Source organism: Bos mutus, chromosome 2 (genome assembly GCF_027580195.1).
Source record: "Bos mutus isolate GX-2022 chromosome 2, NWIPB_WYAK_1.1, whole genome shotgun sequence".
Taxonomy (NCBI): Eukaryota; Metazoa; Chordata; class Mammalia; order Artiodactyla; family Bovidae; genus Bos; species Bos mutus.
The window spans coordinates 135,550,070-135,568,040 of record NC_091618.1 but is presented as its reverse complement, the minus strand read 5'-3'; the positions used below and the strand labels follow the sequence as shown (position 1 = coordinate 135,568,040).

At 37.1% G+C, this 17,971-nt stretch overlaps 1 protein-coding gene across 1 annotated transcript in view; it reads right to left on the bottom strand.

Annotated features, from left to right (window-relative positions):
* Positions 1 to 17,971, bottom strand: part of OCA2 (OCA2 melanosomal transmembrane protein) — a 284,959-nt gene that overhangs the window by 92,160 nt on the left and 174,828 nt on the right. Inside the window, exon 19 of the mRNA XM_070381524.1 lies at positions 5,306 to 5,433. Coding sequence (XP_070237625.1) covers positions 5,306 to 5,433 — 128 coding nt within the window. The remainder of the gene's footprint in view (positions 1 to 5,305; positions 5,434 to 17,971) is intronic.

Below are 17,971 nucleotides of genomic sequence, written 5' to 3'. Positions count from 1 at the left end.
TGCACATTTCTCACTTTATGTTTTTTTGCTAATAACATTACTTGCTGTTTATTTTATATTTATTTTAGACTAGGGAAATGATGTTAAACAAAAAGCAAATTTGAGTGATTTTCTTTAGTTCATAAATGTTCATAAAGCAGCAGAGACAACTCACAACATCTGCAATGCATTTGGCCCAGTAAACACTAACAAATGTGCAGTGCAGTGGTGATTCAAGAAGTTTTACAAAGGAGATGAGAAGCTTGAAGGTGAACAGCATAGTGGCCAGCCTTTGGAAGTTGACAATGACAAACTGAGAGCTATCATTGAAGCTGAAGCTGACCCTCTTACAACTACACTAGAAAATGCCCAAGAATTCAATGTCAACTGTTCTATGGTCATTTGGCATTTGAAGCAAATTGGAAAGGCAAAAAAGCTCAATAAGTGGGTGCCTCATGAGTTGACTGAAAATTAAGGGGGGGGAAATGTCGTTTTGAAGTGTTTTCTTCTCTTATTCTATGCAACATCAATGAACCATTTCTCCATCAGATTGTGAGACAAAAAGTGGATTATATACAATTGGCAATGACCAGCTCAGTGGTTGGACTGAGAAGAAGCTCCAAAGCACTTTCCAAAGCCAAACTTGCACCAAAAAATGGTCATAGTCACTGTTTGGTGGTCTGCTGGCCATCTGACCCTTTACAGCTTTCTGAATTCCTGTGAAACAATTACATCTGAGAACTATGCTCAGCAAATCAATGAGCTGCATTGAAATCTGCAACACCTGCAACTGGCATTGGTCAACAGAATGGGCCCCATTCTTCTGCATGACAACACCAGACCACACGTCACACAACCAACACTTCAAAAGTTGAATGAATTGGGCTGCAACGTTTTGCCTCATTTGCCATTCTTCAAGCATCTCAACAACTTTTTGCTTTCCAAGGGTTCATTGAATCCTGAAGCACAGATTTTTATGTAACAAGAATAAACAAACATTTCTCACTGGCAAAAATGTGTTAATTATAATGGTTCCTATTTCAATTAATAAAGATGTGTTTGAGCCTAATTATAATGATTTAAAATTTAGGGTCTGAAATCACAATTAGGTTTGCACCAATCTAATAAAATTTTAAAAAAAATTATATTCACAATATCATCGAAAAGAATATAACACACAGTTATAAATTTTGCCTAAGGGGGCAAACGACCTATACTCCAAAAACTATATACAAGATGTTGAAAAAAGAAATCGAAGATGACACAGATGGAAAGATATACCATGTTCTTAGGTTGGAAGAATTAATATTGTGAAAATGACTATACTACACAAAATAATCTATGGATTCAATGCAATCCTTATCAAATTATCAATGGCATTTTTCACAAAACTAGAATTTTAAAATTTTACATTTGTATGATGATACAAAAGACCTTGAGTACTCAAAGCAATCTTGAGAAAGAAAAACAAACCTGGAGTAAAAAGTTCCCTGGCTTCAGAATATACTACAAAGCCACAGTAATCAAAACAGTATGGTACTGCATAAAAACAGAACTATCGATCAATGAAATAGGACAAAATGCCCAGAAATAAACCCATGCACCTCTGGTTAATTAATCTATGACAAAGGAGGCAAAAATATACAGTGGAGAAAGGACAATCTCTTCAATAAATGGTGTTAGGAAAACTGGACAGCTACATGTAAAAGAATGAAATTAGAATATCCTTTAACACCATACACCAAAAAAACAAACTCCAATCAAAATGGATTAAAGATCTAAGTGTAAGACATTACTGTAAAACTCTTAGAGGAAAACATAGGCAGAACACTCTTTGACATAAATTGCAGCAATGTATCTCTGATCTCTGTCCTAGAGTAGTGGAAATGAAAGAAATGAAAGAAAAATAAATAAATGGTACCATATTAAACTCAAAAATTTTGCACAGCAAAGGTAACCAGAAACAAAGCAAATATATAATCCATAAAATGGGAGAAAATATGTGCAGCAGATACAACAAACAAGGGAATAATCTCCAAAGTTTACAAACAGCTCATGCAGCTCAATAAAAAAACTAATCAAAAATGAGCAGAAGACCTTATTTAGGTCTTTTCTCCAGAGAAGACACACAAATAGTCAAGAGGCACATGAAAAGATGCTCAACATCACTAATTACTAGAGAAATGAAAATCAAAGCTACAATAAGATATCACCTCACACCAGTCAGAATGGCCATCAAAAATGCTGATGATGCCATCACCTATTTGCAGGGCAGCAATGGAGATGCAGAAATAGAGAACAGACTTGAGGAAATGGGGAGGGGAAGGAGAGGGTGGGACAAATGGAGAGAGCAGCATGGAAACATTTATACTACCATATGGAAAACAGATAGTAGGAATTTACTGTATGACTCAGGGAGCTCAAACTGGTGCTCTATGACAACCTAGAAGTGTGGGATGGGGTGGGAGTTGGGAGGGAGGTTCAAGAGGAAGGGGACATTGGTATACCTATGGTTGAGTCATGTTGATGCATGGCAGAAACCAACACAATATTGCAAAGCAATTATCCTTCAATTAAAGACAAATCAATTAAAAGCAAAAAAAAAATAGAAATAGAGTCACAGATGTAGAAAACAAAATTATGGTTATCAGGAGGTAAGAGTGGAGGGATAAACTGGGAGATTGATATTGACATATACACACCACTATATATAAAACAGATAACTAATATGGACCTACTCTATAACATAGGACATTCTACTCAATATTTTTTAATGGCCTATATGGAAAAAGAATCTAAAAATGAGTGGATATACATATATGTATAACTGATTCACTTCTCTGTACAGCAGAGACTAACAAAACATTGCAAATCAAGTACACTCCATTAAAAATTAATCTAAAAAAAAAAAATGCTGAAGAGGGTGTGGAGAAAGGGAACCCTCCTACACTATTGGTGGAAATATAAACTGGTACAGCTACTATGGAGAACAGTACGTTCAAAGAATGTTTTCCCATATTGCCTTTTTAAAAAACTAAAAACCATTATACACCTACTAAGAAAACTAAGATCATGGCATTTGGCCCCATCACTTCATGGCAAATAGATGGGGAAACAGTGGAAACAGTGACAGACTTTATTTTGGGGGGCTCCATAATCACTGCAAATGGTGACTGCAGCCATGAAATTAAAAGGCACTTGCTCCTTGGAAGAAAACTTAAGACCAACCTAGACAGCATATTAAAAAGCAGAGATGTTACTTTGCCAACAAAGTTTCATCTAGTCAAAGCTATGGTTTTTCCAGTAGTCATGTATGAATGCGAGAGTTGGACTAAAAGGAAAGCTGAGCACCGAAGAATTGATGCTTTTGAACTGTGGTGCTGAAGAAGACTCTTGAGAGTCCCTTGGACTGCAAGGAGATCCAATCAGTCCATCCTAAAGGAAATCAGTCCTGAATATTCATTGGAAGGACTGATGCTGAAGCTGAAACTCCAACACTTTGGCCACCTGATCCAAAGAATTGACTCTGGAAAAGACCATGATCCTGGGAATGATTGAAGGCAGGAGGAGAAGGGGATGACAGAGGATGAGATGGTTGGATGGCATCACCAACTCAATGGACATGAGTTTGAATAAACTCCAGGAATTGGTGATGGACAGGGAGGCCTGGCATGCTGCAGTCCATGGGGTTGCAAAGAGTCATAAACGACTGAGCGACTGAACTGAACTGACTGATAGAATGTCTATAATCAAAATGAATGACAATATATGACAATGATGATGTAAAGAAACTGGAATCTACTATATTACTGGTAGGAATGTAAAATGGTACAACCACTGTGGAAAACATTTTAGCAGTTTCTTAATAAGTTAAAGCAATGATAAGACCTATTATCTACCTAAAATAAAACATATGTCCACACAAAAATTCATACACAAATATACATAAATTTTTATGAAAATAGGTAAATAAAATATAGTATATCCATATAGCAGAATGTTATTCAGCAATAAAACAAATGAGTCTAAGCTACATGGATGAACCTCAACATCATTATTCTAATTTAAAGAAGCCAACAGAAAATAGTACACAATATATGATTCCTTTTAGATGAAATGTACAGGAAAGGCAACTCAATAGAAAAAGGATCAGTGATTGCCTAGAGCTGGAGTTGTGAGCTAGAAATGACTATAAGGGATCATGAGGGTCATGGGAATGAAACATTCAAAATTTACTAAAAATTATTGAACTGTAAATGTAAAAGGAATTAATTTTATAATATATAAATTATATCTCAAGTTGTTTTAAATATTCCAGCATTTACCCTATCAGACAAAGAGAAGTATGAAATTGAGAACAATATGCCAAAGCCTAGATGAGATAGCAGTTTACATCTTGAATAAACATACAATTGAGGCAGCGACTTTCAAAAGCCAATCATGAAATAGTAACTAGAATTTCCCCCTCAATAGTCTATATGTTTGTGCATAAAGAAAGCACAGAATAGAAAAGGTGAAGTTTTGAGTAGGAAATTGATGAAGTAGAATATGATTCATATCTCTTTGATGTATTTGGAGGGGCTATGTGAGTTATTACACCTATGTAATCTATTATGAATTAAAGACAGATTTCAATGATACAAGGGACCTGTTTAAAAATAATTAATTAAAAAGTGCTAGTTTTAATCAAGAGAATAGTGAATATTGAATGGATTTGTAATCAACAAGTTAAGGTGATTAATGTGAAACATTTGGTGTGTTTGAAGTAATCCTTTGGGGAACAGTATTTTTTATATAGTAAATCTTTGTATTTGAGGAGGTACATGTTTGTGAATCAACTCCCAAGATAAAAGTTATTGTGAATAACTTTGTGACAACAATTATAACTAAAACAATACATGTTATTCATTCTTTTCTTTGATACAGTCTTTCCCATTATAAGAGATTATTTAAATATTACACAAAAGGAATAGACTATCAAGATATTTCCCTATAAACTTTTTGTAACAAGTCATTTTGCTCTAAGCCCAAACTAGAGTAAATTCTACTTTACAGCAAATGAAATTAGAGAAAGTTTACAAACCACAAAGGTTATTCAAGAAAAAAAAAAAAGCAACCAAATAAACAAGTTTATTAAATATCATTTAAGTGCCTGAGATAAAAGTTGGTTTAACTTAAAATAGTCTAATTTCAACCCCCATAATTTTCCGCTCAGTGAATATGTACAAAGACTTACAAACTTTGGGCTTTTTTCATTCAGTAAATAAAATGTGAAATATAAAAATCGGGTCTTTGAACTATTGCAAAAGTTCAACAAAAGACTTACCTCCATCAGAACAAAGAGTGCTGCAAAGAACAGAAGGGTTGCCCATTCCACTCTGTGTAGAATTATCTCAAAATCATGGATATCAGCTAAAATTAGCAACCAGATGGCACCTAGAATAGCAATCCATCCTGAAAAACAAGTAAACAGACTTATAGTTTAATTGTTAAAATGCTAATTCTTCATCTTCAGATTTCTTTTTTTTTTTTCTTCCAATTTTATTTTATTTTTAAACTTTACATAATTGTATTAGTTTTGCCAAATATCAAAATGAATCCGCCACAGGTATACATGTGTTCCCCATCCCGAACCTTCCTCCCTCCTCCCTCCCCATACCATCCCTCTGGGCTGTCCCAGTGCACCAGCCCCAAGCATCCAGCATCATGCATCGAACCTGGACTGGCAACTCGTTTCCTACATGATATTTTACATGTTTCATTGCCATTCTCCCAAATCTTCCCACCCTCTCCCTCTCCCACAGAGTCCATAAGACTGTTCTATACATCAGTGTCTCTTTTGCTGTCTCGCATAATCGGGTTATTGTTACCATCTTTCTAAATTCCATATATGCGTTAGTATACTGTATTTATGTTTTTCCTTCTGGCTTACTTCACTCTGTATAATAGGCTCCAGTTTCATCCACCTCATTAGAACTGATTCAAATGTATTCTTTTTAATGGCTGAGTAATACTCCATTGTGTATATGTACCACATCTTTCTTATCCATTCATCTGCTGATGGACATCTAGGTTGCTTCCATGTCCTGGCTATTATAAACAGTGCTGCGATGAACATTGGGGTACACGTGTCTCTTTCCCTTCTGGTTTCCTCAGTGTGTATGCCCAGCAGTGGGGTTGCTGGATCATAAGGCAGTTCTATTTCCAGTTTTTTAAGGAGTCTCCACACTGTTCTCCATAGTGGCTGTACTAGTTTGCATTCCCACCAACAGTGTAAGAGGGTTCCCTTTTCTCCACACCCTCTCCAGCATTTATTATTTGTAGACTTTTGGATCGCAGCCATTCTGACTGGTGTGAAATGGTACCTCATAGTGGTTTTGATTTGCATTTCTCTGATAATGAGTGACGTTGAGCATCTTTTCATGTGTTTGTTAGCCATCTGTATGTCTTTTTTGGAGAAATGTCTATTTAGTTCTTTGGCCCATTTTTTGATTGGGTCGTTTATTTTTCTGGAGTTGAGCTGTAGGAGTTGCTTGTATATTTTTGAGATTAGTTGTTTGTCGGTTGCTTCATTTGCTATTATTTTCTCCCATTCTGAAGGCTGTCTTTTCACCTTGCTAATAGTTTCCTTTGATGTGCAGAAGCTTTTAAGGTTAATTAGGTCCCATTTGTTTATTTTTTCTTTTATTTCCAATATTCTGGGAGGTGGGTCATAGAGGATCCTGCTGTGATGTATGTCGGAGAGTGTTTTGCCTATGCGATTGAAGATAATTGATATTCTGCAAACTGAACACACTTAACATGTATCTTTTGGCTAATATATATACCAAAGAAAACAACAGCCATCAGGATAATGAATATATCCACCATGCCAGCACTTTACTCATGTCCATATTCTTTTCTCCCTCTCCCTCCTCCTGTCACCCCATCCCACCCCCAGGAGACCATTCATTGCTTTCCTTTCATTGTATAGTTTTTATATTTTCTATAAATGCAATCATATAACACGTATTTTTTTTTAACAGACTGCTTCCGTTCAATGCAATTATTTTAAGATTCTTCAACCTTGGTGTGTTCCTTCTTCAATTCTTCAGTGTTGGTATTTCATTCTTCTTTTTTGTTAAGTATGGCTATGCCACAGTGCACATAATCATTCACCTTTGATGGACACTTGCATTGCTTCCAATGTTTGGCTATTACAAATGAATGTGCTATGAACTTTCATATAAATTATATATATGTACATTATGCTTTCAGTTATCTTGGATCAATATCTAGGGACAGAATTGTTGAATTATATGATAGGCTAGTTTATGGAATATTTGTGTTTTAAGAAACTGTGAAACTACTTCCCAAAATGGTTGTAACATTTTACAATTCCACCAGTAGTATATGGGAATGCCCATTTCTCCATATTTTCAACACTTAGATTTTTTTATTTTCCAGTGGGCATAAAATGGTATCTCATTATGGTTTCAAATTGCATCCCTCTAATGACTAATGATGTTGAGCATCTTTTCATGTACTTATTTGCCATTCATATATGCTCTTTCATGAAGTTTTTGTTCAAATAGGCTGAGCACATTTTTTTCTAAGCAAATAAAACTCAAAATAATTAGAAAAAAAATGTGCTGGATCAGAAATCAATGAAATGAAGATAGAAAATTATCAGTGAAAAGCAATAATACCAAAACTTGGTTCTTTGAGAAGATCAAGAAGATTGGTAAAGCTTGGTCAATCTAAATAGGATGAAAAGTAAAAAGGAAATAAAAATGTCAATATCAAGAATAAGATCAGCAATATGGCTTTAGATCATACAGACATAAAAAGTACTAGTTTTCTATAGCTGCCATCACAAAGTACTACAAATGTAGTAGCTTGAAATAGCACCTCTTCATTATATCATGGTTTTCATAGATCAGAAGTATGATGAGCTTAGCTGGTCTCTAATTAGGGCCTCAAAACAAAATCAAGGTGTTGGCGGGGCTGCATTTCTTTCTAGAGACTTCAGGACAAAAACTGTTTCCCTACTTATTTCAATTATAGACATAATTCAGTTCCTGCTTATTTTGATTGTAGATATAATTCAATGCAAACTAAAAGTCCCTACTTCCCTACTTGCTATCACCCAGGAGTTTTTCTTAGTTTCAAGAGGCCACCCACATTTCTAGCTCATGACTCACCTCCTCTGTCTTCAAAGCCAACAATGGTGGGTCAAGTCAAGTCACTCTCACAATTCAAATCTCTCCTGCTTCTCCTGCTGCATCTCTCCAATTAACTCTCTTCTCTTCCACTTCCATTTTAAGGGCCAATGTTATTACATTGAGCACACCTGGATAATCTAGGAAAATTTCCCTGTTTTAACATATGTAACCTTAATTTTACCTGCAAAGTCCCTTCTGCCATGTGACATAACATACACAGGTATTAACATCACATATTAGGATGTAGACACCTTTGAGGGGCCACATATAGGTTAATTTGGGAAGAATTAGCACCTCTATTTATTAAGGTCTCCTTTAGTTTTTCCAAAGAATGTTTTGTAGAAATTCCAGAACTTATGTGGAAATACAAAGGACCTAGAATAACCAACACAAACTTGAAAAAGAAGAGCAAAATTAGAGAACATAAATTACCTAATCAAAACAGTATAGTGTTTTAATATAGTCAAACTGATCAATGGAGAGTCCAGAAATACACCCACAAGTTAAAGATCAGAAGATTTGCAAGAAAAGTTCAACAACAGTTCAGTGAAGAAATTGTAATTATTTTCATGAATGGTGCTGAAACAATTGGATATTCACAAGCAAAAAAATTTCTTACTTTGATCCATTTATCGAATCATACACAAAAGTTAGCTACGTGGACAATGAAAAGGGAAAGTGTTAATCACTCAGTCCTGTCTGACTCTTTGCAACCCCATGGACTGTAGCCCACCAGGCTCCTATGTCTGTGGGATTTCTCAGTCGAGAATACTAGAGTAGGTAGCCATTCCCTTCTCCAAAAGATCTTCCTGACCCAGGGATAGAACCTGTGTCTCCTGCATTGCAGGCAAATTCTTTGCTATCTGAGCCACCAGGAAAACCCACGTAGAAAATAAGGCTAAATGTAAAATCTGTAATTTTAAAACTGCTAGAATAAACATATGCAAAAACTTCTTTGATCTTGGGTTAAGTTTTCTTCAGTTCAGTTCAGTTCAGTTCAGTTCAGTCGCCCAGTCATGTCTGACTCTTTGCGACCCCCTAAATCGCAGCATGCCAGGCCTCTCTGTCCATCACCAACTCCTGAAGCCTACCCAAACTCATGTCCATTGAGTCAGTGATGCCATCCAACCATCTCATCCTCTGTTGTCCCCTTCTCCTCCTGCCTTCAATCTTTCCCAGAACTCCTACGACTGAACACAAAAATCAAATAACCTAATTTAAAATGGCCAGAGGAACTTAACAGACATTTCTCCAAAGATGGTATACAAATGGCCAGTAACCAGATGAAAAGATTTCCCAGCATGACTAATCATTGGAGAGATGCATATCAAAATGACAATGAGAAATCATCTTTCACCTGTTATGATGACTACTATCAAAAGGCAGGAAAAAATGTTGGTGGGGATGTGTAGAAATTGAAACACTTATGCACTATTGGTGTTTCTAAAGTGATTCAACAATTATGGAAAATAGTATGGAAGTTCCTCAAAATAGTTAAAGTGTAACAACCATTTGATCCAGCAAACTCTCTTTTGAGTGTACATCCAAAAGAACTGAAGCAGGGTCTCAAAAATTATTTGCATACCCACGTTCATAGAACACTATTCATAATAGTCAAGAGGTAGAATCAACCCAAATACCCATTAATGGATGAGTGTATAAACAAAAATGGTATAGTCATATAATAGAATATATAATTCAGACTTAAAAAGGAAGGAATTTGTATCACATTCTACAGCATGGGTGAACCTTGGGAATTTTATGCTAAGTGAAATAAGCCAGTCACTAAAAGATAAGTACTGTATCATTTCACTTTTATGAAGTGTCTAAAGTAGTCAAACTCATAAAAAAAAAAAAAAAACAGAGTGTAGAATTGTGGTTACCAAGGTATCTCATGAATAAAAGTTTCAGATTTGGAAGACAAAAAATTCTGAAGATCCATGTCACAGCAATGTGAATATATACTTAAAAGTACTAAAGTATGCACTTTAAAATGGCTAACACAGTGAAGAAGAATAAAAATAGGAAGAAGAGGGGAGAGAGGGAGAAGGAGGGAGGAGGAGGAAGAGGAAAAGAAAGAAGAAGAGGAGGGGAGGGGAGGGAGGAAAGAGAGGAGGAGAAGGTAGGGAAGGAGGGGGAAAAGAAGAAAAAGAAACCAAAGTCTCAAACTGAAAAGTATAATAACTGAAACAAAGATTCACTAGAGTTCAAAAGAAAATTTTAGCATGCAAAAGAAAGAATTGATGGATTTAAAAATAGGACAATTGAAAGTATTGACTCTGAGGAGCAGAAAGAGTGAAGAAAAGTGAACACAGACTAACAAATGGACAAACATATGGGAGTTCCAGAAGGACAAGAGAAAGGGGAAGAAAGAATATTTGAAGAAATAATGGCAGAAATTTGCAAATAAGAGATTAGAAATAAAATAGAGAATATCAACAAAACCAAAATTTGCTTCTTTCTAAAGATCAACTAAATTGACAAACTGTTAGCTATAATCACAAAGAAAAAAGAGAATGCAAAAAAAAATCAGAAATGAAAGTGGAGACATTACTATCACCTTACAGAAATAAAAAAATATAAGAGATTACTATTAACAATTATACATCAACAAATTAGATAACCAGATGAAATGAACAAACTTAAAGAAGCACAAATACCTAAACTGTCTCAGAAATAAATATAAATCTTTACAGATTTAAAGCAAGAGATTGAATCACTAATCAAAAACCCCCTAGCAGTGAGTAGTACAGAACCAGATGACTTCACTGGTTGTTGTAGTTGTTATTCTTTAGTCACAAAGTTGTATCTGACTCTTTATGACCCCATGAACTATAGCTTCCAGACTCCTCTGTCCATGGGATTTCCCAGACAAGAATATTGAAGTCACTGGTGTGAATTCTACCAAACATTTAAAGGAGAATTATACCAAATCTTCTCAAATTCTTCCAAAAATATAAGAGGAGGGAATACTTCTAAGAGGCCAGCATTACTCTAATACCAGAGCCAGATAAAGGCATCAGAAGAAAAGCACTTTTGAGACCCATAATTCCTTATGATTATAGATGAAAAATTATCAAAAAATATTAACAAATGAAATCCAACAGCATATTAAAAGGATTGGACCTAAGAAAGTGGTCAACATAGGAAAATCAATGTTATACACCACATTTATACTATTCATGGGGATCTCAAGGCAAGAATGCTGACGTGGTTTGCCATTCCCTTCTCCAGTGGACCACGTTTTGTTAGAACTCTCCACCATGACACATCAGTCTTGCCAAAGCAGACACAATGCCCAGTTGTAGATGTGGCTTTGGGTGAAAGTAAAGTCTGTTACTGTAAAGAACAGTATGCATAGGAATGTGGAATATTAGGTCCATGAATCAAGGTAAGTTGGAAGTGGTCAAACAGGAGATGGCAAGAGTGAACGTCGACATTCTAGTAATCAGTGAACTAAAATGGACTGGAATGGGTGAATTTAATTCAGATGACCATTATATATATTACTGTGGGCAAAAATCCCTTAGAAGAAATGGAGTAGCCCTTAGAGTCAACAACAGAGTCTGAAATGCATTACTTGGATGCAATCTCAAAATGACAGAAGGATCTCAGTTTGTTTCCAAGGCAAGCCATTCAACATCATAGTAATCCAAGACTATGCCCCAACCACTGATGCAAAGAAGCTGAAGTTGAATGGTTCTATGGAGACCCACAAGACCTTCTAAAACTAACACCAAAAGAAAGATGTCCTTTTCATCATAGAAGACTGGAATGCAAAAGTAGAAAGTCAAGAGATACCTGGAGTAACAGGCATATTTGGCCTTGGAGTACAAAATGAACCCAGGAAAGGGCTAATAGCATTTTTCAAGACAACACACTGGTCATAGAAAACCCCATCTTCCAACAACGAAAGAGAGGATTCTACACATGGACATCACCAGATGGTTAACACTGAAATCAGATTGATTACATTCTTTGCGCCTGAAGATGGAGAAGATCTATACAATCAGCAAAAACAAGACCAGGAGCTGACTGTGGCTCAGGTCATGAACTCCTTATTGCAAAATTCAGACTTAAATTGAAGAAAGTAGGGAAAACCACTAGGCCATTCATGTATGACCTAAATCAAATTCCTCATGATTATACAATGGAAGCAACAAATATATTCAAGGGATTAGATCTGATAGACAGAATGCCTGAAGAACCATGTAAGGAAGGTCATCACATTGTACAGGAGGCAGTGATCAAAACCACCCCCAAGAAAAAGAAATGCAAAAAGGAAAAATGGTTGCCTGAGGAGGACTTGAAAATAGTTGAGAAAAGAAGAGAAGCAAAAGGCAAAGGAAAAAGGGAACGATATACCCATCTGAAAGCAGTGTCCCAAAGAATAGCAAAGAGAGATAAGAAAGACTTCTTAAGTGAACATGCAAAGAAATAGAGGAAAACAATAGAATAGGAAAGACTATAGAGATCACTTCAAGAAAATTCGAGATTTCAAGGGAACATTTCATGCAAAGTTACACACATAAAGGACAGAATGGTATGAACCTAACAGAAGCAGAAGATATTAAGAAGAGGTGGCAAGAATACAAAGAAGAACTATACCCAAAAAAGGACTTAATGACCTGGATAACCACAATGGTGTGGTCACTCATCTAAAGCCAGACATCCTGGAGTGTGAAGTAAAGTGGGCCTTAGGAAGCATCACTATGAACAAAGCTAGTGAAGGTGATGGAATTCTAGGTGAGCTACTTCAAATCCTAAGAGGTGCAGCACTCAATATGCCAGCAAATTTGGAAAACTCAGCAGTAGTGACAGGACTGGAAAAGGTCGTTTTTCATTCCAATCCCAAAGAAGGGCAATGCCAAAGAGTGTTCAAACTACCACATAATTGTATTCATTTCACATACTAGCAATGCTCAAAATCCTTTAAGCTAGGCATCAACAGTACCTTAACTGAGAACTTCCAGAGGTACAAGCTGGATTTAGAAAAGGCAGAGGCTAAGATGGTGGAGGAATAGGATAGGGAGACCACTTTCTCCCCTAAAAATTGATCAAAAGATCATTTGAATGCTGAGCAACTTCCACAAAACAACTTCTGAACGCTGATGGAGGACATCAGGCCCAGAAAGGCAGCCCGTTCTCTTCGAAAGGAGGTAGGAAAAAATATAAAAGACAAAAAGAGATACAAAAGAGTTAGGGATAGAGACCTATGCTAGGGAGGGAGTTGTGAAGGAGGAGAAATTTCCAAACAGCAGGAAACCCTCTCACCAGCAGGTCTGTGAAGAGTTTTGGAATCTCAGAAGGCAACATAACCGGGAGGAAAAAAGAAAACCCACAGAATATGTACCTAACCGCAACTCCCAGCGGAGAAGTAGCCCAAATTTTAGCAATCGCCACCAACGAGTGGGGTCTGGACAGAGAGGCACGGGTTGCATGCATAGGTTAAGGACCAGGCCTGAATGCCCAGAGGACAACCTGAGGGAGCTAAGGTGAGACAACAACCCAAACTGTGTTGGGAGCCAGAGAGAGAGAAAAAAAGAGAGAGAGCAAGAGGACTTTCCCATGAAAAACTCTAACCTAAGGCTCTAACCTAAGGCGCAGCCTGGCCTGCTCACAGAGGAAAGGATTGAGCAAATACCAAAGGAGAGCTAGGTGGCTGTGGACTGGCCCCTTCCCCCACTGGAGGCAAAGAGGCAGGCGTGGGACAGCCAGAGCCTGTAGGCAAGGGGCACTCTCTGCCCCAGAGACTGGCATCCTCAACCAAACTGTGAGCAGACTCTCAGTTGCTAACCAAGTCTTCCTGGGATCCTGGATGGTTGACATCTGCCAGGAGGGTCACAGCCTGAGATCAGCTCCCCACAGGAGACACATGACACACCTGAGAAGGAGCTCTTGCAGCATACCCAGGACACTGAGCAGCCAGGACCATGGAGGTGATTAAGATGCACAGCCCACCTAGGTGATTAAGATGCACAGCTCACCAAGCACCTGATCGCCTGAGCTGCTCTGACCTGGGAAAGGCACAAAATGCATAACCAAGTCTGTGCCTTTGTGGAGTACCCGAAAACCTGAACCTGAGCAGTGTAGACCAGGGAAGTACATGCCACCATGAGAGCTGGGACAAGCCCAGTGTGATCCATACAGTGCGAGCACTCCCCACATAAGCCAGGGATATTTGTTTGCTGTGTTCCTTCTTCCCCACCACACAACTGAACAAGTGAGCAAAAATAAGTGATCACCTTCACCCCCTTGAGTCACGGTGAAAATTAGACACTGAAGAGAACTGCAAACAGATGAAGCCAAAATAAACAAAGAAGAGGGAACTGCTCTGAAACAGACAGGTGCAGCAGATTAAAACCTTGTAGTTAACGTTGACTAAGCATTGGAAGGGGCCTAGAGACCTTGAGAAGAAGTATAAGCTAGAACAAGGAACTATCTGAAACTGAACTGACCCCACACTGCCCTCAACAGCTCCAGAAAAATTCCTAGATATATTTTTACTACTATCATTTTTAAATTTCTTTTATGTTTAACTTCTTTATTATTCCTTTAATATTCATTTTTATAACCTACTTGCAAAAAAGACCCTATTTTTAAAACAAATTTCATATATATATATGTGTGTGTGTGTGTGTGTGTGTGTGTTTAATTTTTGTGATTTTGTTTTGTGTTTCTAATATTGTATTTCTGGGAGTCTCACCTCTACTCTGGATTTTTAATCTTTGCTTTTTGGTATTTGTTATCAATTTTGTATGTTTAAGAATCTAATCTTCAGTACCCATTTTTAGTTAGGGGTGTGATTACTGGCTTGATTGCTCTCTCCCCTTTTGATGCTCAATTTTGTCCCCCAGGTCACCTCTATCTCCTTCCTCCCCCTTCTCTTCTCAACTCTGTGAACCACTCTGGGTGTTCCAAACTGTGGAGACCACATAGAGAACTGATTACTGGCTAGATTGCTTTCCCCCTTTTTGACTCTCCCTCTTCTCCTCCTGGTCACCTCTATCTCCCTCCTCCCTCTTCTCTTCTCCATGTAACTCTGTGAACCTCTCTGGTGTCCCTCATTGTAGAATTGTTTCACCATTAACCTAAATTTTTATCATCTGTGGTGGATGGATGGCGAGGTCTTGAGGCTACTGTAAGAATAAGACTGAAAGCCAAAAGCAGGAGGCTTAAATCCAAAACTAAAGAACACCAGAAAATTCCTGACCCCAGGGAACATTAATCAACAAGAACTCATCCAAAAGCCTCCATAACTACACTGAAACCAAGCTCCACCCAAGAGCCAACAAGTTCCAGAGCAAGACATACCATGCTAATGCTCTAGCAATCCAGGAACACAGCCCTGAGCATTAAAATAGAGGCTGCCTAAAGTTAAACCAAATCCTTAGACACCCCAAAATTCACTACAGGATGCTTCATTGCACTACAGAAAGAAGAGATCCAGCTCCACCCACCAGAAATCTGTTGCAAGCTTCCCTAACCAGGAAACCTTGACAAGCCACTCATCCAACCCCCCCAACAGGGAGCAATCTCCACAATAAAGAGGAAACACAAACTTCCAGTATACAGAAAGGCCACCCCAAACACAGCAATCTAAACAAAATTAAAAGACAGGCAAATAGTCAGTGGGTAAAGGAACATGATAAATGCTCACCAAACCAAACAAAAGAGGAGCAGATAAGTAGCCTACCTGAAAAAGAATTCAGAATAATGATAATAAAAATGATCCAAAATCTTGAAAACAAAATGGAGTTACAGATAAACGCTCTGGAGACAAGGATTAAGAAGATGCAAGAAAAGTTTAATAAGGACCTAGAAGAAATAAAAAAGAGGCAATCAATAATGAATACTACAATAACTCAGATCAAAAGCACTCTGGAGGGAACCAACAGTAGAATAACTGAGGCAGAAGATAAGATAGGTGAGGTGGAAAGTAGAATGGTGGAAATAAATGAACCAGAGAGGAAAAAACAAAACAGAATTAAAAGAAATGAGGACAACCTCAGACACCTCTGGGACAATATTAAACCCCCCAATATTTGAATGATAGGAGTCCCAGAAGAAGACAAAGAGAAAGGCCATGAGAAGACACTTGAGGAGATAATAGTTGAAAACTTCCCTAAAATGGGGAAGGAAATAGCCACCCAAGTCCAAGAAACCCAGAGAGTCCCATTCAGGATAAACCCAAGGCAAAACATCCCAAGACACATATTAATCAAATTAATGAATATCAACCACAAAGAACAAATATTAAAAGCAGCAAGGGAAAAAAAACAACAACACACAAGGGGATTCTCACAAGGATAACAGCAGATCTTTCCATAGAAATTCTTCAAGCAAGAAGGGAAAGGCAGGACACACTTAAAGTGATGAAAGAGAAAAATCTACAACCCAGATTACTGTACCTAGCAAGAATCTCATTCAAGTATGAAGGAGAAATCAAAAGCTTTACAGACAAACAAAAGCAGAGAGAACCACCAAACCAGCTCTTCAACAAATGCTAAAGGATGTTCTCTAGACAGGAAATACAGAAAATGTTTATAAACTCGAACTCGAAACAACAAATGAATGGCAACGGGATCATACTTATCAATAATTACCTTAAATATAAATGGGTTGAATATCCCAACCAAAAGACAAAAACTGGCTGAATGGATACAAAAACAAGACTCCTATACATGCTGTCTACAAGAGACCCACCTCCAAACAAGGGACACATACAGACTCAAAGTGAAGGGCTAGAAAAAGATATTTCCTGCAAATGGAGACCAAAAGAAAGCAGGAGGAGCAATACTCATATCAGATAAAATAGACTTTGAAATTAAGGCTGTGAAAAGAGACAAAGAAGGATACTACATAATAATCAAAGGATCAATCCAAGAAGAAGATACAACAATTATAGATATATATGCACCCAACATAGGAGCACCACAATATGTAAGGCAAATGTTAACAGGTATGAAAGGGGAAATTAACAGCAACATAATAATAGGGGGAGTCTTTAGTACCCCACTCACACCTATGGATAGATCAACTAAACCGAAAATTAGCAAGGAAACACAAACTTTAAATGATACAAAGGACCCGTTAGACCTAATTGATATCTATAGGACATTTTACAAGTAAACAATGAATTTCACTATTTTCTCAAGTGCACACGGAACCTTCTCCAGGATAGATCACATCCTAGGCCATAAATCTAGCCTTCGTAAACTCAAAATTTTAAATCATCTCAAGCGTCTTTTCTGATTATAATGTGGTAAAATTAGATGTCAACTACAGGAAAAACAAACTATTAAAAATACAAACATATGGAGGCTGAAAAACACACTTCTGAATAACCAACAAATCACAGAAGAAATCAAAAAAGAAATCAAAATATGCATAGAAACAAATGAAAATGAAAACACAGCAACCCAAAACCTATGGGATTCAGTTAAAGCAGTGCTAAGGGGAAGATTCATAGCAATACATGCCTACCTCAAGAAACAGGAGAAAAATCAGATAAAAAACCTAACTCTACATCTAAGGCAACTAGAAAAAGAAGAAATGAAGAAACCCAGGGTTAGTAGAAGGAAAGAAATAATAAAAATTAGAGCAGAAATAAATGAAAAGAAACAAAGGAGACCATAGCCAAAATCAACAAACCTAAAAGTGGGATTTTTGAGTAGATAAATAAAATAGACAAATCATTAGCCAGACTCTTCAAAAAACAAAATAGAGAAGAATCAAATCAACAAAATTAGAAATGAAAATGGAGAAATTACAACAGACAACACAGA